Raw genomic sequence first — 20,158 nt, forward strand, 5'->3', positions numbered from 1 at the left:
ATTAGCCAGGTGTGGTAGCAGGCGCCTATAATCCCAGGTACTTGGGAGGCTGAGGCAGGAGAATCACTTGAACCCAGGGGCAGAGGTTGCAGTGAGCTGAGATCGTGCCATTTCACTCCAGCCTGGGTGACAGAGCGAAACTCTGTCTCAAAAAAAAAAAAAAAAAAAAAAAAATAGTGTTGACTTAATACATCGGTCCGACCTAATCATGTTTTGGTCCTTCTGGTACATTTGGATTACTTTCTGAGATGATTTAAATTAGATAAGTTAAGAAACTTGGATGTTCCTACATTCCAGGTTCCGAGCCTCACTCTATCCCTGTCCTGAGACACCACAGGAGAGGAAGGAAATGGCTTCTGGAGTGAATACCAGGATTGATGATCTCCAAATGGTATGCAGAAGGCTGGAGGGAATTTTTTTTTGTGAAATACTGGAATACGAGACCATTCTCCTTCCTTGAAACGCTGATATTCTATAAGGCACCTGTAGCAAACCAGGATACCAAAAAAAGAAATGTCCATGGGTAATATGTCCTTCTGGGAGCTGAGAAAGTATCAGGGAATGATGGTTAAAAATAGCATTAGCCATCCTCAAACGAGACAGGAATGCAAAGCATCTAGAATCGTTGTTGCCTAGCATATTCAATTCCTCTCCATGGGTCTGAGATTTTTTTTTTTTTTTTTGAGACAGAGTCTCACTCTGTCACCCAGGCTGGAGTGCCGTGGCACTGTCTCAGCTCACTGCAACCTCCGCCTCCTAGGCTCAAGTGATCCTCCTGCCTCAGCCTCCTGAGTAGCTGGGCTTACAGGCATTTGCCACCATGTCCGACTAATTTTTGTATTTTTATTTATTTTTTTGAGACAGAGTCTCGCTCTTTTGCCCAGGCTGGAGTGCAGTGGTGTGATCTTGGCTCACTGCAACCTCTGCCTCTCAGGTTCAAGCGATTCTCCTGCCTCATCCTCCCAAGTAGCTGGGATTACAAGCATGTGCCACTAAACCTGGCTGATTTTTGTATTTTTAGTAGAGACAGGGTTTCACCATGTTGCCCAGGCTGGTCTCAAACTCCTGACCTCAAGTGATCCTCCCACCTCAGCCTCCCAAAGTGCTGGGATTACAAGTGTGAATCACTGTGCCTGGCCTAATTTTTGTATTTTTAGTAGAGATGGGGTTTTACCATGTTGGCCAGGCTGGTCTTGAACTCCTGACCTCAAGTGATCCACCTGCCTCAGCTTCCCAAGGTGCTGGGATTATAGGTGTGAGCCACTGCGCCCAGCCAAGTCTGAGATAGTGTTTTTGTTTTTTGTTTTGTTTGTTTGTTTGTTTTTGAGACGGAGTCTCACTCTGTCGCCCAGGCTGGAGTGCAGTGGCGTGATCTCGGCTCACTGCAAGCTCCGCCTCCCGGGTTCACGCCATTCTCCTGCCTCAGCCTCCCGAGTAGCTGGGACTACAGGGGCCCGCCACATGCCCAGCTAATTTTTTGTATTTTTTAGTAGAGACGGGGTTTCACCGTGTTAGCCAGGATGATCTCGATCTCCTGACCGTGTGATCTGCCTGCTTGGCCTCCCAAAGTGCTGGGATTACAGGCGTGAGCCACCGCGCCCAGCTGATAGTTTTTATAATAATAATTTTTTAAAAGTATGCTTAGTTAAGAAAAATATATATCAAACAATCTAAAAAGACGGAGAAGTCAGTTCTGCCCTCTCCCACACACCCTCCTGAGGCAGCCAGTCCCAATAGCTCGGCATGCATCCTTGTGGTCACCTTTGATCTTAACCACACAGACTAGCCAAAAAGCTCTGGTGTGACTTTTGTACCCAAGAAGAGACTGTGTTGGAGTTTTGCCAAATTGCAGTAAGTGTGGTTTATGCACACCACGGTTATCACAGGGCTCTGAGGGAGGAGTTGTGAACTATGCGTACATGGAAGGAAAGGCTGGTGAGGGGGGCTTTGTTCCCTTTGAAAGAATAAAAGTGATGATTGCCCCTTTAGAATATTAATAAACATACTTAATCCCAAAGGCAGTTCCTTTTGGCAGTGGCAGAATTGTCAGAGATATGTTGTAACTTCCATTTCTTTTTTTTTTTTTTTTTTTTTTTTTTTTTGAGACGGAGTCTGTAGTGCAGTGGCATGATCTTGGCTCACTGCAAGCTCCGCCTCCCGGGTTCACGCCATTCTCCTGCCTCAGCCTCCCAAGTATCTGGGAATACAGGCGCCTGCCACCACGCCCAGTTAATTTTTTGTATTTTTAGTAGAGATGGGGTTTCACCATGTTAGCCAGGATGGTCTCAATCTCCTGACCTCGTGATCCGCCGTCCTTGGCCTCCCAAAGTGCTGGGATTACAGGCATGAGCCACCGTGCGTGGCCTTTTTTTTTTTTTTTTGGAGACAGAGTCTTGCTCTGTCTCCCAGGCTAGAGTGCAGTGGCGTGATCTCGGCTCACTGCAACCTCTGCCTCCTAGGTTCAAGCAATTCTCCTGCCTCAGCCTCCCGAGTAGCTGTGATTACAGGCGCCTGCCACCATACCTGGCTAATTTTTGTATTTTTAGTAGAGTCGGGGTTTTGCCATGTTGGCCAGGCTGGTCTTGAACTCCTGACCTCAGATGATCTGCCTGCCTCGGCCTCCCAAAGTCCTGGGATTACAGGTATGAGTCACTGTGCCCAGCCTGTAACTTCCATTTCAACTCTCAGCGACCTCCCTCATATATGACCCACCAACCTGACCTATTGCTGGCTCCTTTGAGATACACTTAACCTGTTTAACCAGAGAGAGAGAGAGTTTTAGAACTGCTGGTGAGTGATAGGCTATATTAGTACATTCTGGGTTCTAAGGCTGTCTTAATCTCCTTCCAAACCTATGGGTAGATTTAAAGAGCATGTGCGGTAGTCATTATAACTGACCAGAATTTGATTTTTTAAAAATCTAGCTGTAGGAACTGAAAGTTTAAAAAGGGATTGAATACCAAGGAATGGGATGAGGAAAGAGAACGGCAAATAGAACATTGCTTGCTAGTTTCTTTAGCATCCTTCTAGAAGAAAGGTTTTTTTGTGTTTTGTTTGTTTGTTTTGTTTTGTTTTGTTTTGTTTTGTTTTAAAGACAGATCTCACTCTGTCACCCCGGCTGGAATGCAGTGGCACAATTTTGGCTCACTGCAGCCTTGACCGACTAGGCTCAAACAATCTGTCTCAGCCTCCCAAGTAGCTGGGACTACAGGTGCCTGCTGCCATGCCCAGCTAATTATTTTTTGGTATGGTTTTGTAGAGATAGGGTCTCACTATGTTGCCCAAACTGGTCTGGAACTCCTGACCTCAAGCAATCCTCCTGCCTTGGCCTCCCAAAGTGCTGGGATTATAGGAGTGAGTAATAGTAATTGTGAAATAGTCCACAACAAGAAGGAAAGAAAGTAGCTATCTTCAAGTGATGTGTTTCCCTAGCATGCCATGGCTTTGCTTTTAAAAACAAAGCAAAACAAAACAACGGAAGTCACCTTCCTCTGCCCAAGACAATTTTTCAGGGAGTAGTTACTGCTTTGTTCTGAACTAACTTGAAGAATTGTCTATGATGGAGACTTGTGCTTTGGGTTGCTTGCCTAATTTCTTCCAGTTGGAAGCAACAGGCTTAGCCACACCTGCTATTAAAAACTTAAATATGGGCCGGACACGTTGGCTCATGCCTGTAATCCCAACACTTTGGGAGGCTGAGGCAGGTGGATCACGATGTCAGGAGTTCGAGACCAGCTTGACCAACATGGTGAAACCCCGTCTCTACTAAAAATACAAAAATTAGCCGTGCATGGTGGTGCGCACCTGTAATCCCAGCTACTCAGGAGGCTGAGGCGGGAGAATCGTTTGAACCCGGGAGGCGGAGGTTGTGGTGAGCTGAGACCATGCCACTGCACTCCAGCCTGGGCCACAGAGCGAGACTCCATCTCAAAAAAAAAAAACTTAAATACTTGGTATTAAGCCAATGGAATGTAAAATATTCCTGTACCTTCCTCCCACCCTAGTCTTGGCACTGTAATTCCTCTGAGGGAAATCTGTACTGATTTCAAAAGGATCAACACTGAACCATTTTTCCTCTGAGAAGCCTGACATAAAGGTAACACCTTAGCTGCCCTCATGATGGCAGTGGTATGTGGCAGTCCAAGCCTCCTGTAAAGATCGCAGGTGCTCCTGGTCCCGTGGCATCTCCTGGCCCATGTTCCCAGTGTAGGCAGATGGTGGTATTCAGCACTGCCTCTTTCCACCCTCTCCTGATGCTGGCCCATGTGCAAGGGATTCTGTGTGGATTTGTTCATTTGTCAGCTCCTGGGCTTGTGATGCCTACTGAGTTACATTCCCCACATAGAAAGTCGTTGCTCTTTAATAAGCCAAGTTAAAGGCAGTGACCTACATTTGTTGTGCCTTGGATTGGTGGTAAGATTGAACATATATAGAAAATCTAAAAAACTATTTTCTCAGGTTTCTTTTCAGGTTGAAGCTAAATGAAAGTGAATGTTAGTAACTAGAACTCTAATTTCTTGTAATTTGGAAAAAAGAAACCATTCTAGCCAGACGAAGAAAAAGACAATTCCCTGGCAACTCTTTTCAGAAAGCTATGCCTCTTTGCCATTCATATCCTGAGATCTAAAACTAGTGTTAAAAGGATCCCTCCCTTGTTCCTTTTCTCCCTAAAGGTTCTGAATCAAACGGAGGATCACCGCCAGAGGGTTCTGCAGGCAGCTGCTAAGAACATCCGTGTCTGGTTCATCAAAGTGCGGAAGATGAAGGCCATCTATCACACCCTGAACCTGTGCAACATAGATGTGACTCAGAAATGCTTGATTGCAGAGGTCTGGTGCCCTGTCACCGACCTTGACTCCATCCAGTTTGCACTCAGAAGGGGCACGGTGAGTCCCCAAAGCTAGCAATGCAGCTCGTGGCCAGGAAGAGAGGTTCCCATCAATAGTAACATTAATGTCATTTTTGGCCAGGCGTGGTGGCTCACACCTGTAATCCCAGAACTTTGGGAGGCCGAGGAGGGCAGATCATGAGGTCAAGAGATCGAGACCATCCTGGCTAACACGGTGAAACCCCATCTCTACTGAAAAATACAAAAAATTAGCCGGGCGTGGTGGCAGGCGCCTGTAGTCCCAGCTACTCTGGAGATTGAGGCAGAAGAATCGAGTGAACCTGGGAGGCAGAGCTTGCGGTGAGCCGAGATTGCGCCACTGCACTCCAGCCTGGGCAACAGAGCAAGACTCTGTCTCAAAAAAAATAAAAAAATAAAAAAAAAAATAGTAACATTAATGTCACTTTTATGGCATTTCACCTTCGGAGTTCTTTAATATATTTATTTGTCTTTTAACTTGACAGCACATTTCATACATAGCCTGGCATATAATATATATATCATAGCATAGCATAGCATATCTTTATTTTGCATATGTGGAGACTGCAGTTCAGAGAGCTGAAATAATTTGGTCATATGCCCATGATTCTTCAGGGTTGCTCATGGCCAGGGCATCAGTTTCCTGATGCCCTCTCTGTATATGACTGTTTCTGTTTAGTAGTTAATTAGAACAACTACTCTGTCCACAGAACTGCTGTAAGTGCCTGGAGGAGTACAGAGATGTACAAAACATGCCCTCGAGTATCTTACAGTTTATTAGGAGAGTTCCAACTATGGAGTTGGAAAAAGCTTTAAGCAGGTGGCATTTGATCAGGTCTTTGAAGAATGGTAAGTTGTTGGTAAGACTGCTGAATGAAGAGAAGAAAACAAAGTCAGGAAGTATGGTTAGACCATGTATGTTTGGACAAGAACAGGATTTACAATTGGTTAGCTGAAGAGAAGTACCTGTCTGCATCAGGTAGTTTGGAACTTAATTGTGAAAGGTTCTTAAATAATAGCTTAGAAGATTTAAATCTTATTCCAGAGGGAGTTGAGAGACATTGGAAGTTCTTTAGGGGTGAAGGAACATGATCAAAGCAGTTTGGGTCGTTTTTTACATTTTTTATTTTGTTTCTGAGACAAGATCCTGCTTTTTTACCCAGGCTGGAGTGCAGTGGTGCCATCTCAGCTCACTGTAGCTTCCAACTCCTGGGCTTAAGCAATCCTCCCACTTCAGACTCCCGGTAGCTGGGACTACAGGTGCCCACCATCATGCCTGGCTAATTTTTTTGTATTTTTTGTAGAGACAGGGTTTTTCCTTGTTGCCCAGGCTGATCTCAAATTCCTGGGCTCAAGTGATCTGCCTTCCTTGGCCTTCCAAAGTGTTGGGGCCAGGCGTGGTGACTCACTTCTGTAATCCTAGCACTTTGGGAGGTTGAGGCGGGTGCATCACTTGAGGTCAGGAGTTTGAGACCAGCCTGGCCAACATGGCAAAACCCCGTCTCTACTAAAAATACAAAAAAGTTAGCCGGGTATGGTGGTGGGTGCCTGTGATCCCAGCTACTCGGGAGGCTGAGGCAGGAGAACCACTTGAACCCAGGAGGCAGAGGTTGCAGTGAGCTGAGATCATGCCACTGCACTCCAGCCTGGACAACAGAGTGAGACTCTGTCTCAAAAAAAAAAAAAAAAAGTGGGTCACCACGCCTGGTGGATCAAAGCAGTTTTTTTGTTTTTTTTTTTGAGATGGAGTTTTGCTCTTGTTGCCCAGGCTGGAGTGCAGTGGCATGATCTCGGCTCACTGCAACCTCCACCCTCCACCTCCCTGGTTCAAGTGATTCTCCTGTCTCAGCCTCCTGAGTAGCTGGGATTACAGGCGTGCGCCACCACACCCAGCTAATTTTTTGTATTTTTAGTGGAGACGGGGTTTCATCATGTTGGCCAGGCTGGTGTCGTACTCCTGACCTCAGGTGATCCACCCGCCTCAACCTCCCCAAGTGCAGGGATTACAGGTGTGAGCCACTTCTCCTGGCTCAAATCAGTTTTAAAAGAGTAATCTGATAGTATCTAGGTTGGATTGAGGAGGGAAGAGGTTCTGTAGGTAGGGGTTCAGTTAGAAGGTTATTGCAGACATAGAGTAGTAAATGATAAGGATCCCCAGGTAGGACTTGACAATGGAGAAAAAAATGATGAATTGTGAGATGTTCTGCAGGAAAAATCAATAGGGCTACCTGGTTCCTAGCAAGGTGCAGGAGAAATACAAGGAGAAAGATTTAAACATGTTTTTGAGGCATCAAAGCTGACTGGCCAGGAGAATTAGGGTTCCAATGATGGAAGTAAATGTTCAGCAAGAGAAGCTTATTGATTGGGGAGGGATGGTAAGTTCAGTTCCAGTCACATTGAGGTCCATGTAGAAATGTCAAGCAGACAAGGGGACAAAGCTAAGGAAATGGGAGTCATGAGAATGGAAGGGAATGAGACCTCCAAGAGGGAGGTCATAGAAAAAAAAGGTTGGGGTCGTGCAATGCTATGAGATAGGCAGAGCAGAAACAACCAGCAAAGATAGAAAAGGAATGGTCAGCGAGCAGGAGGAGAACTCCTAAGGAAGAAAGATTTTCACCAAAGATCTCTAATGTCAGGGGCGTGCATGGGGGAGAGAAGCTCTTTGGTCAGGAGCCAGTCACTTTGCGTAAGCATGGTCAGCCAGACTACAAGGGATCAGGAAGTTAAGAGAAGGTAGTGAAGAAGGAGAGCCAGAGAACATACTTTGCTTTCTCCATGAAAGGGGAAGAACAACTTTCATAAAAAGGCAGATATGGAGGCAGTTCCACAGTTTCTTTGGTGATATATTTTAAAGTTAAATTTTTTTTCACATTAAGGATGTATTTCACAGGATCTAATATAAATCTTCCATTATAAATGTTATACCTTGTCCCAGTTTTCCCAAAAGCTGGGAAAGATAATCTAGTTTTATTTTTATTTTTTCATTAGTTTTATTGAGATATAATTTACATGAAAGAAAATACATACATTTTATGTGTACCATTTGATGAGTTTCAAGAAATGTACACCTGTGTAACCACCACAGTTAGGAGGATAACCTAAGTTTGATAAATGTGCTAATGTTTTTCAGGAACACAGTGGTTCCACTGTACCTTCCATTTTGAACAGGATGCAGACAAACCAGACTCCCCCAACCTATAACAAAACCAACAAGTTTACCTATGGCTTTCAGAACATAGTAGATGCTTATGGAATTGGAACTTACCGAGAGATAAATCCAGGTAAAAAAAAAAAGCTTGTTATCTTTTTCCTCTAGAGTTTTTTTGTTTGTTTAGTTGGTTTGATTTGTTTTGAGAGAGAGTCTCCCTCTGTCACCCAGGCTGGAGTGCAGCAGCATGATTGTAGTTCACTGCAGCCTCAAACTCCTGGCCTCAAGAGATCCTCCCAACTCAGCCTCCTGCATAGCTAGGACCACAGGCACACACCACGACACGTGGCTAATTTTTTATTTTATGATTTTTTTTTGAGACTGGGTCTCATTCTGTTGCCCAGGCTGTAGTGCAGTGGTGAAATCACGGCTCACAGCAGTCTCAACCTCACGGGCTCAAGTGATTCTCCTGCCTGAACCTCTGGAGTAGCTGGGACTACAGGCATGTGTCACCATGCCTGGCTAATTTTTAAAATTTTTTTAGAGATAGGTTTTGCTATGTTGCCCAGGCTGATAATTTTTAATTTTTTTTTAGAGACGGGGTCTTGTTATGTTGCCCAAGCTAGTCTTGGACTCCTGGGCTCAAGCAAGCCTCCTGCTTCAGCCTCCCAAAGTGCTGGGATTACAGGTGTGACCCACTATGCCTGGCCTTTTTGTTCATTGTTTCTTCTTTTTTTTTTTTTTCTGAGACGGCGTCTCACTCTGTCGCCCAGGCTGGAGTGCAGTGGCGCAATCTCGGCTCACTGCAAGCTCCACCTCCCGGGTTCACACCATTCTCCTGCCTCAGCCTCTCCGAGTAGCTGGGACTACAGGCGCCCGCCACCACGCCCGGCTAATTTTTTGTATTTTTAGTAGAGACGGGGTTTCACCGTGGTCTCGATCTCCTGACCTTGTGATCCGCCCGCCTCGGCCTCCCAAAGTGCTGGGATTACAAGTGTGAGCCACCGTGCCCAGCCTGTTCATTGTTTCTTCTAACGCCTCACTTTAAATGCTGTTGAACAACTGAATTAAAGATGTTAATCCTAGCACTGTTTTTTTTAATTTTTATTTTATTTTTTATTTTTTTTCCGATGGAGTCTCTCTCTGTCGCCCAGGCTGGAGTGCAGTGGCGCAATCTCAGCTCACTGCAAGCTCTGCCTCCCAGGTTCACGCCATTCTCCTGCCTCAGCCTCCTGAGTAGCTGGGATTACAGGCACCCGCCACCATGCCCAGCTAATTTTTTTTTTTTTTTTTTTTGTGGTGAGACAGAGATTTACTCCCGTTGCCCAGGCTGGAGTGCTATGGCACGATCTCAGCTCACCACATCCTCTGCCTCCCAGGTTCAAGTGATTCTCCTGCCTCAGCCTCCTGAGTAGCTGGGATTATAGGCATGTGCCACCACGCCCGGCTAATTTTGTATTTTTAGTTGAGATGGGGTTTCACCGTGTTGCCCAGGCTGATCTCTAACTCCTGACTTGAGGTGATCTGCCTGCCTCTGCCTCCCAAAATGCTGGGATTACAGACGTGAGCCGCTGTGCCTGGCCATTTTTTTGTATTTTTAGTAGAGACAGGGTTTCACTGTGTTAGCCAGGATGGTCTCGATCTCCTGACCTCATGATCCGCCCGCCTTGGCCTCCCAAAGTGCTGGGATTACAAAGTGCTGGGTGGCGTGAGCCACTGCACCCGGCCAATCCTAGCACTTTTAGAGGCCGAGGTAGGAGGATTGCTTGAGCCCAGGATTTCAAGATCAGCCTGGGCAACATAGTGAGACCCCATCTCTATTAAAAAATAAACAAACATGTTGACACCTCAGATCTTGTGTACTTCCTATGAAGAGGTGCTCATTCTGGCAGGGCATGGTGGCTCACGCCTGTAATCCCAGCACTTTGGGAGGCTGAGACATGTGGATCACATGAGGTCAGGAGTTCAAGAACAGCCTGGCCAACATGGTGAAACCCTGCCTCTACTAAAAATACAAAAATTAGCCAGATGTGGTGGCACGCACCTGTAGTCCCAGCTACTTGGGAGGCTAAGGCCTGAGAATCACTTGAACCCAGGAGGCGAAGGTTGCAGTGAACCGACATCATGCCACTGCACTCCAGCTTGGGCAACAGAGCAAGACAGTCTCAAAAAAAAAAAAAGGATGCCCATTTAATGTAAGGAGCAGGTTTACTGTCAGGTATCGTTCCTTTAAGAGTTCATTGGCTGGGCCAGGCGTGGTGGCTCACGCCTGTAATCCCAGCACTTTGGGAGGCCGAGGTGGGTGGATCACCTGAGGTCGGGAGTTCGAGACCAGCCTCACCAACATGGAGAAACCCCGTCTCTACTAAAAATACGAAATCAGTCAGGCATGGTGGCTCATGCCTGTAATCTCAGCAACTCGGGAGGCTGAGGCAGGAGAATTGCTTGAACCTGGGAGGCGGAGGTTGCTGTGAGCCCCGATATTGCATTATTGCACTCTAGCCTGGGCAATAAGAGTGAAACTCCGTCTCAAAAAAAAAAAAAAGAGTTCATCGGCTGGGCACGGTGGTTCATGCCTGTAATCCCAGCACTTTGGGAGGACAAGGTGGGAGGATCACTTAAGGTCAGGAGTTCAAGACCAGCCTGGCCAACATGGTGAAACCCTATCTCTATTAAAAATACAAAAAAATTGCTGAGCCCGGTGGCTCACGCTTGTAATCCCAGCACTTTGGGAGGCCGAGGCAGGCGGATCACGAGGTCAGGAGATCGAGATCAAGGTGAAACCCTGTCTCTACTAAAAATACAAAAAATTAGCCGGGCGTGGTGGCGGGCGCCTGTAGTCCCAGCTACTCGGAGAGGCTGAGGCAGGAGAATGGCGTGAACCCGGGAGGCGGAGCTTGCAGTGAGCTGAGATCGCGCCACTGCACTCCAGCCTGGGTGACAGAGCGAGACTCCGTCTCAAAAAAAAAAAAAAAAAAAAATACAAAAAAATTAGTCAGACCTGGTGGTGCATGCCTGTAATCCCAGCTACTCAGGAGGCTGAGACAGGAGAATTGCTTGAACCCAGGAGACAGAAGTTATAGTGAGCCTAAATTGTGCCACTGCACTCCAGCCTGAGTGACAGAGCAAGACTCTGTCTCAAAAAAAAAAAAAGTTCGTGAGACTGGATTCTTTCATGTGCCCTCACAGCCCTAAAACACCTGGACTTCTCTAGCAAATCATTTGCGGGAACTGCTTTAAGCAAAATGTTTCTTCTAAGATGTCTGATATTTTTAAATGGCTTTTTTTTTTGGCTTCCCTATTCCAAGGTTAGACAGAAAAAATGTAGCAAGTATTGGCCACTTTAGGCACAACACAGATTTCTCATATATTTGGAGAGTTAATTATTAAATCAAGAGTGTGAGTATTCATTTTCAGTTGGAGCCGTATGCAAGAACTGCTTTGCTCTGGGCTCTCTCCATCTGTACATTATCTGATATTTAGCTTTATACCACTGGGACATGGTTGCTGCACAAAGAGAAGACAGCTGGCCTGCCCTGGGAGCAGAGTCCCACGAGTTACAAGAGAGTCAAAGAATAAACCAATGTTGTCAGGGTTACACCTTCGTTTCCGCTGTTCTTCTTGGTTTAAAATGTTGTCAGAGCTGCCAGGCACAGTGCCTCATGCCTGTAATCTCGGATACTCAGGAGGCTGAGGTGGGAGGATTGCTCAAGGCCAGGAGTTCAGGACTAGCTTGGGCAAAATAGTGAGATTCCATCTAAAAAAAATTATTTAAGTTATCAGTAATTTAAAAGAAAATTAACTGGGCATGGTGGCACATGCTTGTAGTTCCAACTGTTTGGGAGACTGAGGTGGGAGGTTAACTTGAGTCCAGGGGTTGCCGGCTGCAGTGAGCTGTGATGAAACCACTGCACTCCAGCCTGGGTGGCAGAGCAAGACCCCATCTCTCTTTTAAAAAAGGTTATCAGTAGCTCAAATTTCATTAGCTACTTTGTGAAGGTGTGTTGATTCTGCCATGAAAGATTTTCTCTGAGAGTCCTATCTGTCTGGCAGCTGGGGAGTAAGTCACCTTATATTGATCTTAAGAGTATGGAAGGCTGGGCACAGTGGCTCGCGCCTGTAATCCCAGCACTTTGGGAGGCCAAGGCAGGTGGATCACTTGAGGTCAGAGTTGGAGACCAGCCTGGGCAACATGGTGAAACCCTGTCTCTACTAAAAATACAAAACTTAGCTGGGCATAGTGGTGGGCACCTGTAATCCCAGCTACTCAAGAGGCTGAGGCAGGAGAATCACTTGGACCCGGGAGGTGGAGGTTGCAGTGAGCCAAGATTGAGACATTGCTGGCTGACAGAGCAAGACTTTGTCTCAAAAAAAAAAAAAAAAAGGGTATGGAAAAGAATGTGATATTTGTGGAATTGCTATGGTTTAATGTACTTTGTATTTTTCTTTTTTTGGTTTCTTCATAGCTCCATATACTATTATCACGTTCCCTTTTCTATTTGCTGTGATGTTTGGAGACTTTGGTCATGGCATTTTAATGACCCTTTTTGCTGTGTGGATGGTACTGAGGGAGAGCCGGATCCTTTCCCAGAAGAATGAGAATGAGGTAATGTTTAAGTTGCATCTGCATTGAACTGAAATTTTATAATTTCCCAAGCATTCATTATGAAAATTATGATATGGAAGTCTTTTATCCATGAATTTATCAAAAGGAAGTAGAGAAGTTATGTTCATTTTAACACCAAAGAGGACATGTGCTAGCTGGAAGTGATAGTGTGTGCCTGTAGTCCCGGCTACTTGGATGCTGAGGCGGGAGAATCACTTGAGCCCAGGAATTCGAGACCAGCATAGGCAACATAGTGAGACTCCATCTCTAAAAAAATAAAAATTATTTAGGTTGGTGCAAAAGTTATTGCGATTTTGGCCGCCAAAAGAAATGGCCAAAACCGCAATAACTTTTGTGCCAATGTGATAAAAAAAAATAGAGGCCGCATCCTGTGAAAGTGACTGTCTCATTAGCATTGTATTTTGGTTTTTACTTCAGGCTCTCTGAATCAGGATGGGGTAAAGTAGTGCTGGAGAAAGGGGCAGGTATATTCTGAGTAACATTGTCACAATATAAGCTGCAGTGAGTACATTCTCATTACTTCTTTCTTCTGGTTCCCAGATGTTTAGCACTGTGTTCAGTGGTCGATACATTATTTTATTGATGGGTGTGTTCTCCATGTACACTGGCCTCATCTACAATGATTGCTTTTCCAAGTCTCTTAATATCTTTGGGTCATCCTGGAGTGTACGGCCGATGTTTACTTTTAATTGGACGTAAGTTGCAGAAGAAGCTAAAATTCAAAGCTTATTCCTTTCATGTTCAGCCCTGATTTTTAAGACAAGTGGTAAACTGACACTTCTTTAGGAAGTGGTGACAGTGTCTCCTCATTCATGCTCCACACTGTGAGTTGCTTTGTGATTTGTTCAGCAAGTATCCAGGAACTAAGATTAGAAATGATTTTTTTTTTTTTGGAAACTAAAAGCCGATTCCCCAGTTCCCTACTTGATCGTGTGTTTGTGTGTTTAATTTTTCTTTTTGTCATTTTGGATCCCTCAATCTCAGCTGCTAGTCTTTCCTCTTTATTTTTTCCCCTCGCATTTTATTGAAGAGACAAGATAGCTATAGTAATTTATTTTGGGGTCAGTTTCTGGACCCTTGTTGTTTCCCTCTCTTGTTCAAAAATAATGTGACTTTTTCCCTGTCATGGTAGTGAAGAGACGCTTCGGGGGAACCCTGTTCTACAGCTGAACCCAGCCCTCCCTGGAGTGTTCGGTGGACCATACCCTTTTGGCATTGATCCAGTAAGAGGACTTCTTTCCTATATGCTAACCGCAAGTTTTTTAACACTAACCCTGAAGCAAGAGAATTAAAGTGAAGAGAAATAGTTATGTGGGCTTTCACTGGGCATGGTTGCTCATGCCTGTAATCCCAGCACTTTGGGAGGCTGAGGAGGTGGGATCACCTGAGGTCAGGAGTTCGAGACCAGCCTCGCCAACATGGTGAAACCCTATCTCTACTAAAAATACAAATATTAGCCGGGCATGGTGGTGCATGCCTGTAATCCCAGCTACCCGGGAGACTGAGGCAGGAGAATTGCTTGAACCTGGAAGGCGGAGGTTGCAGTGAGCAAGCTGCACTCTAGCCTGTGTGACAGAGCAAGACTCTGTCTCAAAAAAACAAACAAACAAACAAAAATAGTTATGTGGGTTTTTGTTGACATATTTTTGGGAAACCTTGATGTATTTATTCAGAGGACTTCTAAGCCATAAGAGACCCAAGTCCCTTGAGGAGCCACATACTTTTCCCTGCACTGCTTATTTCTGAGGTGGTTAATAATATCGACTCTGGGAAGATTGATTTTCAAGACTCCTTCCCGTTTCTTAATTTATTTCTGCTTACTTAGTTTGGTTTTTTATTTTTAGCAGATATTTTAACAAAGCAGAAATATATTTTTCCTGTGGATTTTAGACTTGCATTCTTATATTTACAAACTTACAAAACCTTATCCCAGAATTAATTTTTTTTTCAAATGCTTAGGCAAATTAAGTATGATCAAATCTTCTTGTGTGCTGTAAAAATGGAGTGGCGACAAGAATGTAATACAGGGCATCTGACTGCTGAGGAAAAGAAAAAAATAATATAGGCTGGGCGAGGTGGCTCATGCCTGTAATCCCAGCACTTTGGGACACAGAGTCAGGTGGATCACTTGAGGTCAGGAGTTTGAGACCAGCCTGGTCAACATGGTGAAACCCCATCTCTACTAAAAATACAGCAATTAGCTGGGCACAGTGGCATGCGCCTGTAGTCCCAGCTACAGGAGGCTGAGGAAGGAGAATTGCCTGCACCCGGGCGGAGCAGGTTGCAGTGAGCCCAGATCGTGCCACTGCATTCCAGCCTGGGGGACATAGCAAGACTCCATCTCAAAAAAATAGATGGAATGATAGCACCACAGGGCTACAATCAGCAAAACATAGACTGTGGGAAAATATGTAAGATAACCCAATTTCTTCAGAAGATATTTCGTAATGAATGAAAAAGGAAAGATGGAAGGAGAACTTATAGTTTAGAGACTCAAGAGATATATCTACAATCATAATGTATAAGCCGGGCACGTTGGCTCACGCCTGTAATCCCAGCACTTTGGGAGGCTGAGGCAGGCAGATGACTTGTGGTCAGGAATTCCAGACCAGCCGAGGCAACATAGTGAAACCCCATCTCTACTAAAAGTATAAAAATTGGCCGGGTGTGGTGGTGCACACCTGTAGTCCTAGCCACTTGGGAGGCTGAGGCAGGAGAATGGCTTGAACCTGGGAGGCAGAGGTTGCAGTGAGCCAAGATCACGCCACTGCACTCCGGCCTGGGTGACAGAGTGAAGACCCTGTCTCAAAAAAAAAAAAAAAAAAAAAAGATTTGGACAGAGATCAGAGAAATTTGAATAAATATTGACTATATATTTTATGATATTAAAGAATCGTTGGCCAGGCGCCGTGGCTCACACTTGTAATCCCAGCACTTTGGGAGGCCGAGGCGGGCGGATCATGAGGTCAGGAGATTGAGACCACGGTGAAACCCCGTCTCTACTAAAAATACAAAAAATTAGCCGGGCGTGGTGGCGGGCGCCTGTAGTCCCAGCTACTCGGAGAGGCTGAGGCAGGAGAATGGTGTGAACCCGGGAGGCGGAGCTTGCAGTGAGCTGAGATCGCGCCACTGCACTCCAGCCTGGGTGACAGAGCGAGACTCCTTCTCAAAAAAAAAAAAAAAAAGGAATCGTTAGCTGGGCGCGGTGGCTCGCGCCTGTAATCCCAGCACTTTGGGAGGCCGAGGCGGGTGGATCACAAGGTCAGGAGTTCAAGACCTGCCTGGCCAAGATGGTGAAACCCCGTCTCTACTAAAAATACAAAAAAAATTAGCCGGGCATGGTGGCAAGCGCCTGTAATTCCAGCTACTCGGGAAGTTGAGGCAGAGAATTGCTTGAACCCAGGAGGTAGAGGTTGTAGCGAGCCGAGATCATGCCACTGCACTCCAGCCTGGGCGACAGAGTAAGACTCCATCTAAAAGAAAAAAAAAAAAAGAAATCATTGTTAATGCATTTAGGTGTGATGACAATATTGTAGTCATGTTTTAAAAATAAGTCCTGGCCGGGCGTGGTGGCTCACGCCTGTAATCCCAGCAATTTGGGAGGCCAAGGCAGGCGGATCATGAGGTCGGGAGATCAAGACCTTCCTGGCTAACACGGTGAAAACCCCACCTCGCAATAGGCCGAGATTTCGCCACTGCACTCCAGCCTGGGCGACAGAGCAAGAGTTCATCTCAAAAAAAAAAAAAAAGCCTTACTGGCCAGGCGCGGTGACTCAAGCCTGTAATCCAAGCAGTTTGGGAGGCTGAGGCAGGCCTCAGGCCAGACCTGAGGTCAGGAGTTCAAGACCAGCCTGGCCAACATGGTGAAGCCCCATCTCTACTAAAAATACAAAATTAGCTGGGTGTCGTGGCCTGTGCCCGTAATCCCAGCTACCTGGGAGGCTGAGGCAAGGCGAGAGGTGGAAGTTGCAGACAGCGAGATCATGAACACTGCACTCCATCCTGGGCAAAAAGAGCGAAATTCCATCTCAATAAATAAATAAGTCTTTTCCTTTTAGACATCCACACTGAAATATTTACCGGTAAAATGACATGATATCTGGACTTCACTTTGTAGTAATGTGGAGATGAGTGAGTGGCAGTAATCTTGTTTCACGAGTCCATAAGGTGATATTAATTTTTGAAGCATTCTCCTCAAAAGCAAGATTAAAAAAAAAATTTTGTCGAAGCAGAGTGATAGGTGCATGGGGGTTTGTTATACCATCCTGTCTGCTTTAGTATCTGTTTAGAACTTCCATAATAAATAATATTGATTAATAAATAAAAATTGTTGGCCAGGTACGGTGGCTCACACCTGTAATCCCAGCACTTTGGGAGGCCAACGTGGGCAGATCACGAGGTCAGGAATCGAGACCATCCTGGCTAACACGGTGAAACCCTGTCTCTACTAAAAATACAAAAAAATAGCTGGGCGTGGTGGTGGGCGCCTGTAGTCCCAGCTACTCGGGAGGCTGAGGCAGGAGAATGGCGTGAACCCGGAAGGCGGAGCTTGCAGTGAGCCGAGATCACGCCACTGCACTCCAGCCTGGGCGACAGAGCGAGACTTGTCTGTAAATAAATAAATAAATAAATAAATAAAAATTGTTTTTTAAACAGAGGAATATTTTTCCCTTTGAGAATTATTTATAATACCTAATTTGTTTTCTCGGGTTTGACAGATTTGGAACATTGCTACCAATAAACTGACCTTCTTGAACTCCTTTAAGATGAAGATGTCTGTTATCCTTGGTATCATCCATATGCTGTTTGGAGTCAGCCTGAGTCTGTTCAACCATATGTGAGTTGTTCCATTTCTGTCATAAGAATGTGCGTAGTTTAGAGAATGCTTTTGCATAAAGAAATCATGACATCTTTGGGGAGGGATTAATAACTCAGAACCTCATTCTACATTATAGAAGTGCTTTTCTAAAAATTTAATTGTGTGGCCAGGCACGGTGGATCATGCCTGTAATCCTAGTACTTCGGGAGGCCAAGGTGGGTGGATCACCTGAGGTCAGGAGTTTGAAACCAGCCTGGCCAACACAGTGAAACCCTGTCTCTACTAAAAATACAAAAATCAGCCAGGTGTGGTGGCACGCACCTGTAATCCCAGCTACTCGGGAGGCTGAGGCGGGAGAATCGCTTGAACCTGGGAGGCAGAGGTTGCAGTGAGACAAGATGGCACCACTGCACTCCAGCCTGAGCGACAGAGCGAGACTCTGCCTCAAAAAAAAAAAAAAAAAAAAATTTCATGGTCTGGCCGGGTGCAGTGGCTTACACTTGTAATCCCAGCACTTTGGGAAGATGAGGCGGGCAGATCACTTGAGGTCAGGAGTTCAAGACCAGCCTGGCCCACATGGTGAAACTCCATCTCTACTAAAAATACAAAAAATTAGCCGGGTGTAGTGGCACGCGCCTGTAATCCCAGCTACTCTGGTGGCTGAGGCTGGAGAATTGCTTGAACCCAGGAGGCAGAGGTTGCAGTAAACCAAGATAACACCACTGCACTCCAGCCGGGGTGACAGAGCGAGACTCCATCTAAAAAAAAAAAAAAAAAAAGTTCATGGTCTTAAATGAGGCTTAGTATTAGTCCTTTAACAATTTACTGTTCCAGTAAAGATCCTTGAAAAAAACTTGAGCAATTTTCTTCAAAATAAGTGAGGTCTCTTTTTTTCCTTGATGTGCAACTCACGTAAAATTATTAGCTGTGGACTGGGTGTGGTGGCTCACACTTGTAATGCCAGCACTTTGGGAGGCCAAGGCAGGCGGGTCACTTGAGCCCAGGAGTTCAAGACAAGCCTGGGTAACACGGCAAGAGACCCCATCTCTACAAAAAAAAAAAAAAAAAAAAAAAAAAGAGTTACGAGCTGTGGTCTCAAAGTGTACTAGATTTTTCCGTTCTCTTTCTCATGGAGAGAATGGTGGGGATGGTATTGGAGCCGTTCAAGGTTCAAAAGTTTGAGGCCTGGCACAATGGCTCACATCTGCCATCCTGCACTTTGGGAGGCCAAGGCGGGCAGATGACCTGAGGTCAGGAGTTCCAGACCAGTCTGGGAAACATGGCAAAACCCCATCTCTACAAAAAATGTAAAAATTAGCTGGGTGTGGTGGCGCATGCCTGTAGTCCCAGCTACCCGAGAGGCTGAGGTAAGAGGATCGCCTAAGCCCAGGGAGGTTAAGACTGCAGTGAGCCAAGATTGCACCACTGTACTCCAGGCTGGGTGGCAGATGAGACCCTGTCTCAAAAAAGAAAAAAAAGCAACAGCAAAACAAAACCAAGGTTCAAAAGTTTGACCGTGATAGTTAATCCTGCATTGTCTCTGTTGCCTCCAGCTTCTGGTTGCTGCTGCTTAAAGTGATAAAGACGGAATTGAAGGGGTATTAAGTAGAAAAATCTAGTAAATACTCCATTCAGTGTAGGAGTGGCCCTAGGCCCATTTACCCTTAACGTTTTTTTCTCTCTCTTTTTTAGCTATTTCAAGAAGCCCCTGAATATCTACTTTGGATTTATTCCTGAAATAATCTTCATGACCTCTTTGTTTGGCTATTTGGTTATCCTTATTTTTTACAAGTGGACGGCCTATGATGCTCATACATCTGAGAATGCACCAAGCCTTCTGATCCATTTCATAAACATGTTCCTCTTCTCCTACCCAGAGTCTGGTTATTCAATGTTGTATTCTGGACAGGTACGTAAACCCAGAGGCGGGCTGTCTGAGATGATTATCCTTGATCAGGAAGCCAGATGTTTCTCTGACCCTAAAAAATGTATAACTGCCCTTCTATGGGACAATTCTAGGGCTTTGCCGCAAAATGTGATAATCATTTTGAGAAATTGGATAGTGTTATTCATAGATTAGTAAGAAAGTACTGTTGGAGGAAATTTGTGCCAGATTTGGAAACTGCGTATGTGATCAGTAGACTTTTATATGATGTACCTTGTCCTTCTTCTTACTCTGCAGAAAGGAATTCAGTGTTTCCTGGTAGTGGTTGCACTACTGTGTGTACCTTGGATGCTGCTGTTTAAACCACTGGTCCTTCGCCGTCAGTATTTGAGGAGAAAGCATTTAGTAGGTGTATTTCTATTGCTAAAAGTTGCTAGACTTTTCTTTTGTTCAAGATCAAGGCAATTCCCCAGTGGATATAATTAATTGTGCACAAATCTATATACTCTTTTTCTTTTTCTTTTTTTTTTTGAGATGGAGTCTCGCTCTGTCCCCCAGGCTGGGGCGCAGTGGTACGATCTCGGCTCACTGCAACCTTCACCTCCCAGGTTCAAGCAATTCTCTTGCCTCAGCCTCCTGTGTTGCTGGGATTATAGGTGTATGCCACCATACCTGGCTTATTCTTGTATTTTTAGTAGAGACGGGGTTTCACCATGTTAGCCAGGCTGGTTTCGAACTCCTGACCTTGTGATCCGTCCACCTCAGCCTCCCAAAGTGCTGGGATTACAGGCGTGAGCCACCATGCCCAGCCA

At 45.4% G+C, this 20,158-nt stretch overlaps 1 protein-coding gene across 14 annotated transcripts in view; it reads left to right on the forward strand.

Annotated features, from left to right (window-relative positions):
- The window catches only part of ATP6V0A1 (ATPase H+ transporting V0 subunit a1), a 67,306-nt gene that overhangs the window by 25,931 nt on the left and 21,217 nt on the right, over positions 1 to 20,158 (forward strand). For all 14 annotated transcript variants that reach the window (XM_032163675.3, XM_032163678.2, XM_032163679.3 and 11 more), the window contains exons 9-17: positions 298 to 391; positions 4,674 to 4,886; positions 7,998 to 8,148; positions 12,482 to 12,621; positions 13,183 to 13,337; positions 13,775 to 13,865; positions 17,361 to 17,479; positions 19,154 to 19,370; positions 19,644 to 19,751. In XM_032163675.3, the coding sequence (XP_032019566.1) occupies positions 298 to 391; positions 4,674 to 4,886; positions 7,998 to 8,148; positions 12,482 to 12,621; positions 13,183 to 13,337; positions 13,775 to 13,865; positions 17,361 to 17,479; positions 19,154 to 19,370; positions 19,644 to 19,751 (1,288 nt within the window). The remainder of the gene's footprint in view (positions 1 to 297; positions 392 to 4,673; positions 4,887 to 7,997; positions 8,149 to 12,481; positions 12,622 to 13,182; positions 13,338 to 13,774; positions 13,866 to 17,360; positions 17,480 to 19,153; positions 19,371 to 19,643; positions 19,752 to 20,158) is intronic.

The sequence above is a fragment of the Hylobates moloch genome, unplaced genomic scaffold (genome assembly GCF_009828535.3).
Source record: "Hylobates moloch isolate HMO894 unplaced genomic scaffold, HMol_V3 SCAFFOLD_10, whole genome shotgun sequence".
Classification (NCBI taxonomy): domain Eukaryota; kingdom Metazoa; phylum Chordata; class Mammalia; order Primates; family Hylobatidae; genus Hylobates; species Hylobates moloch.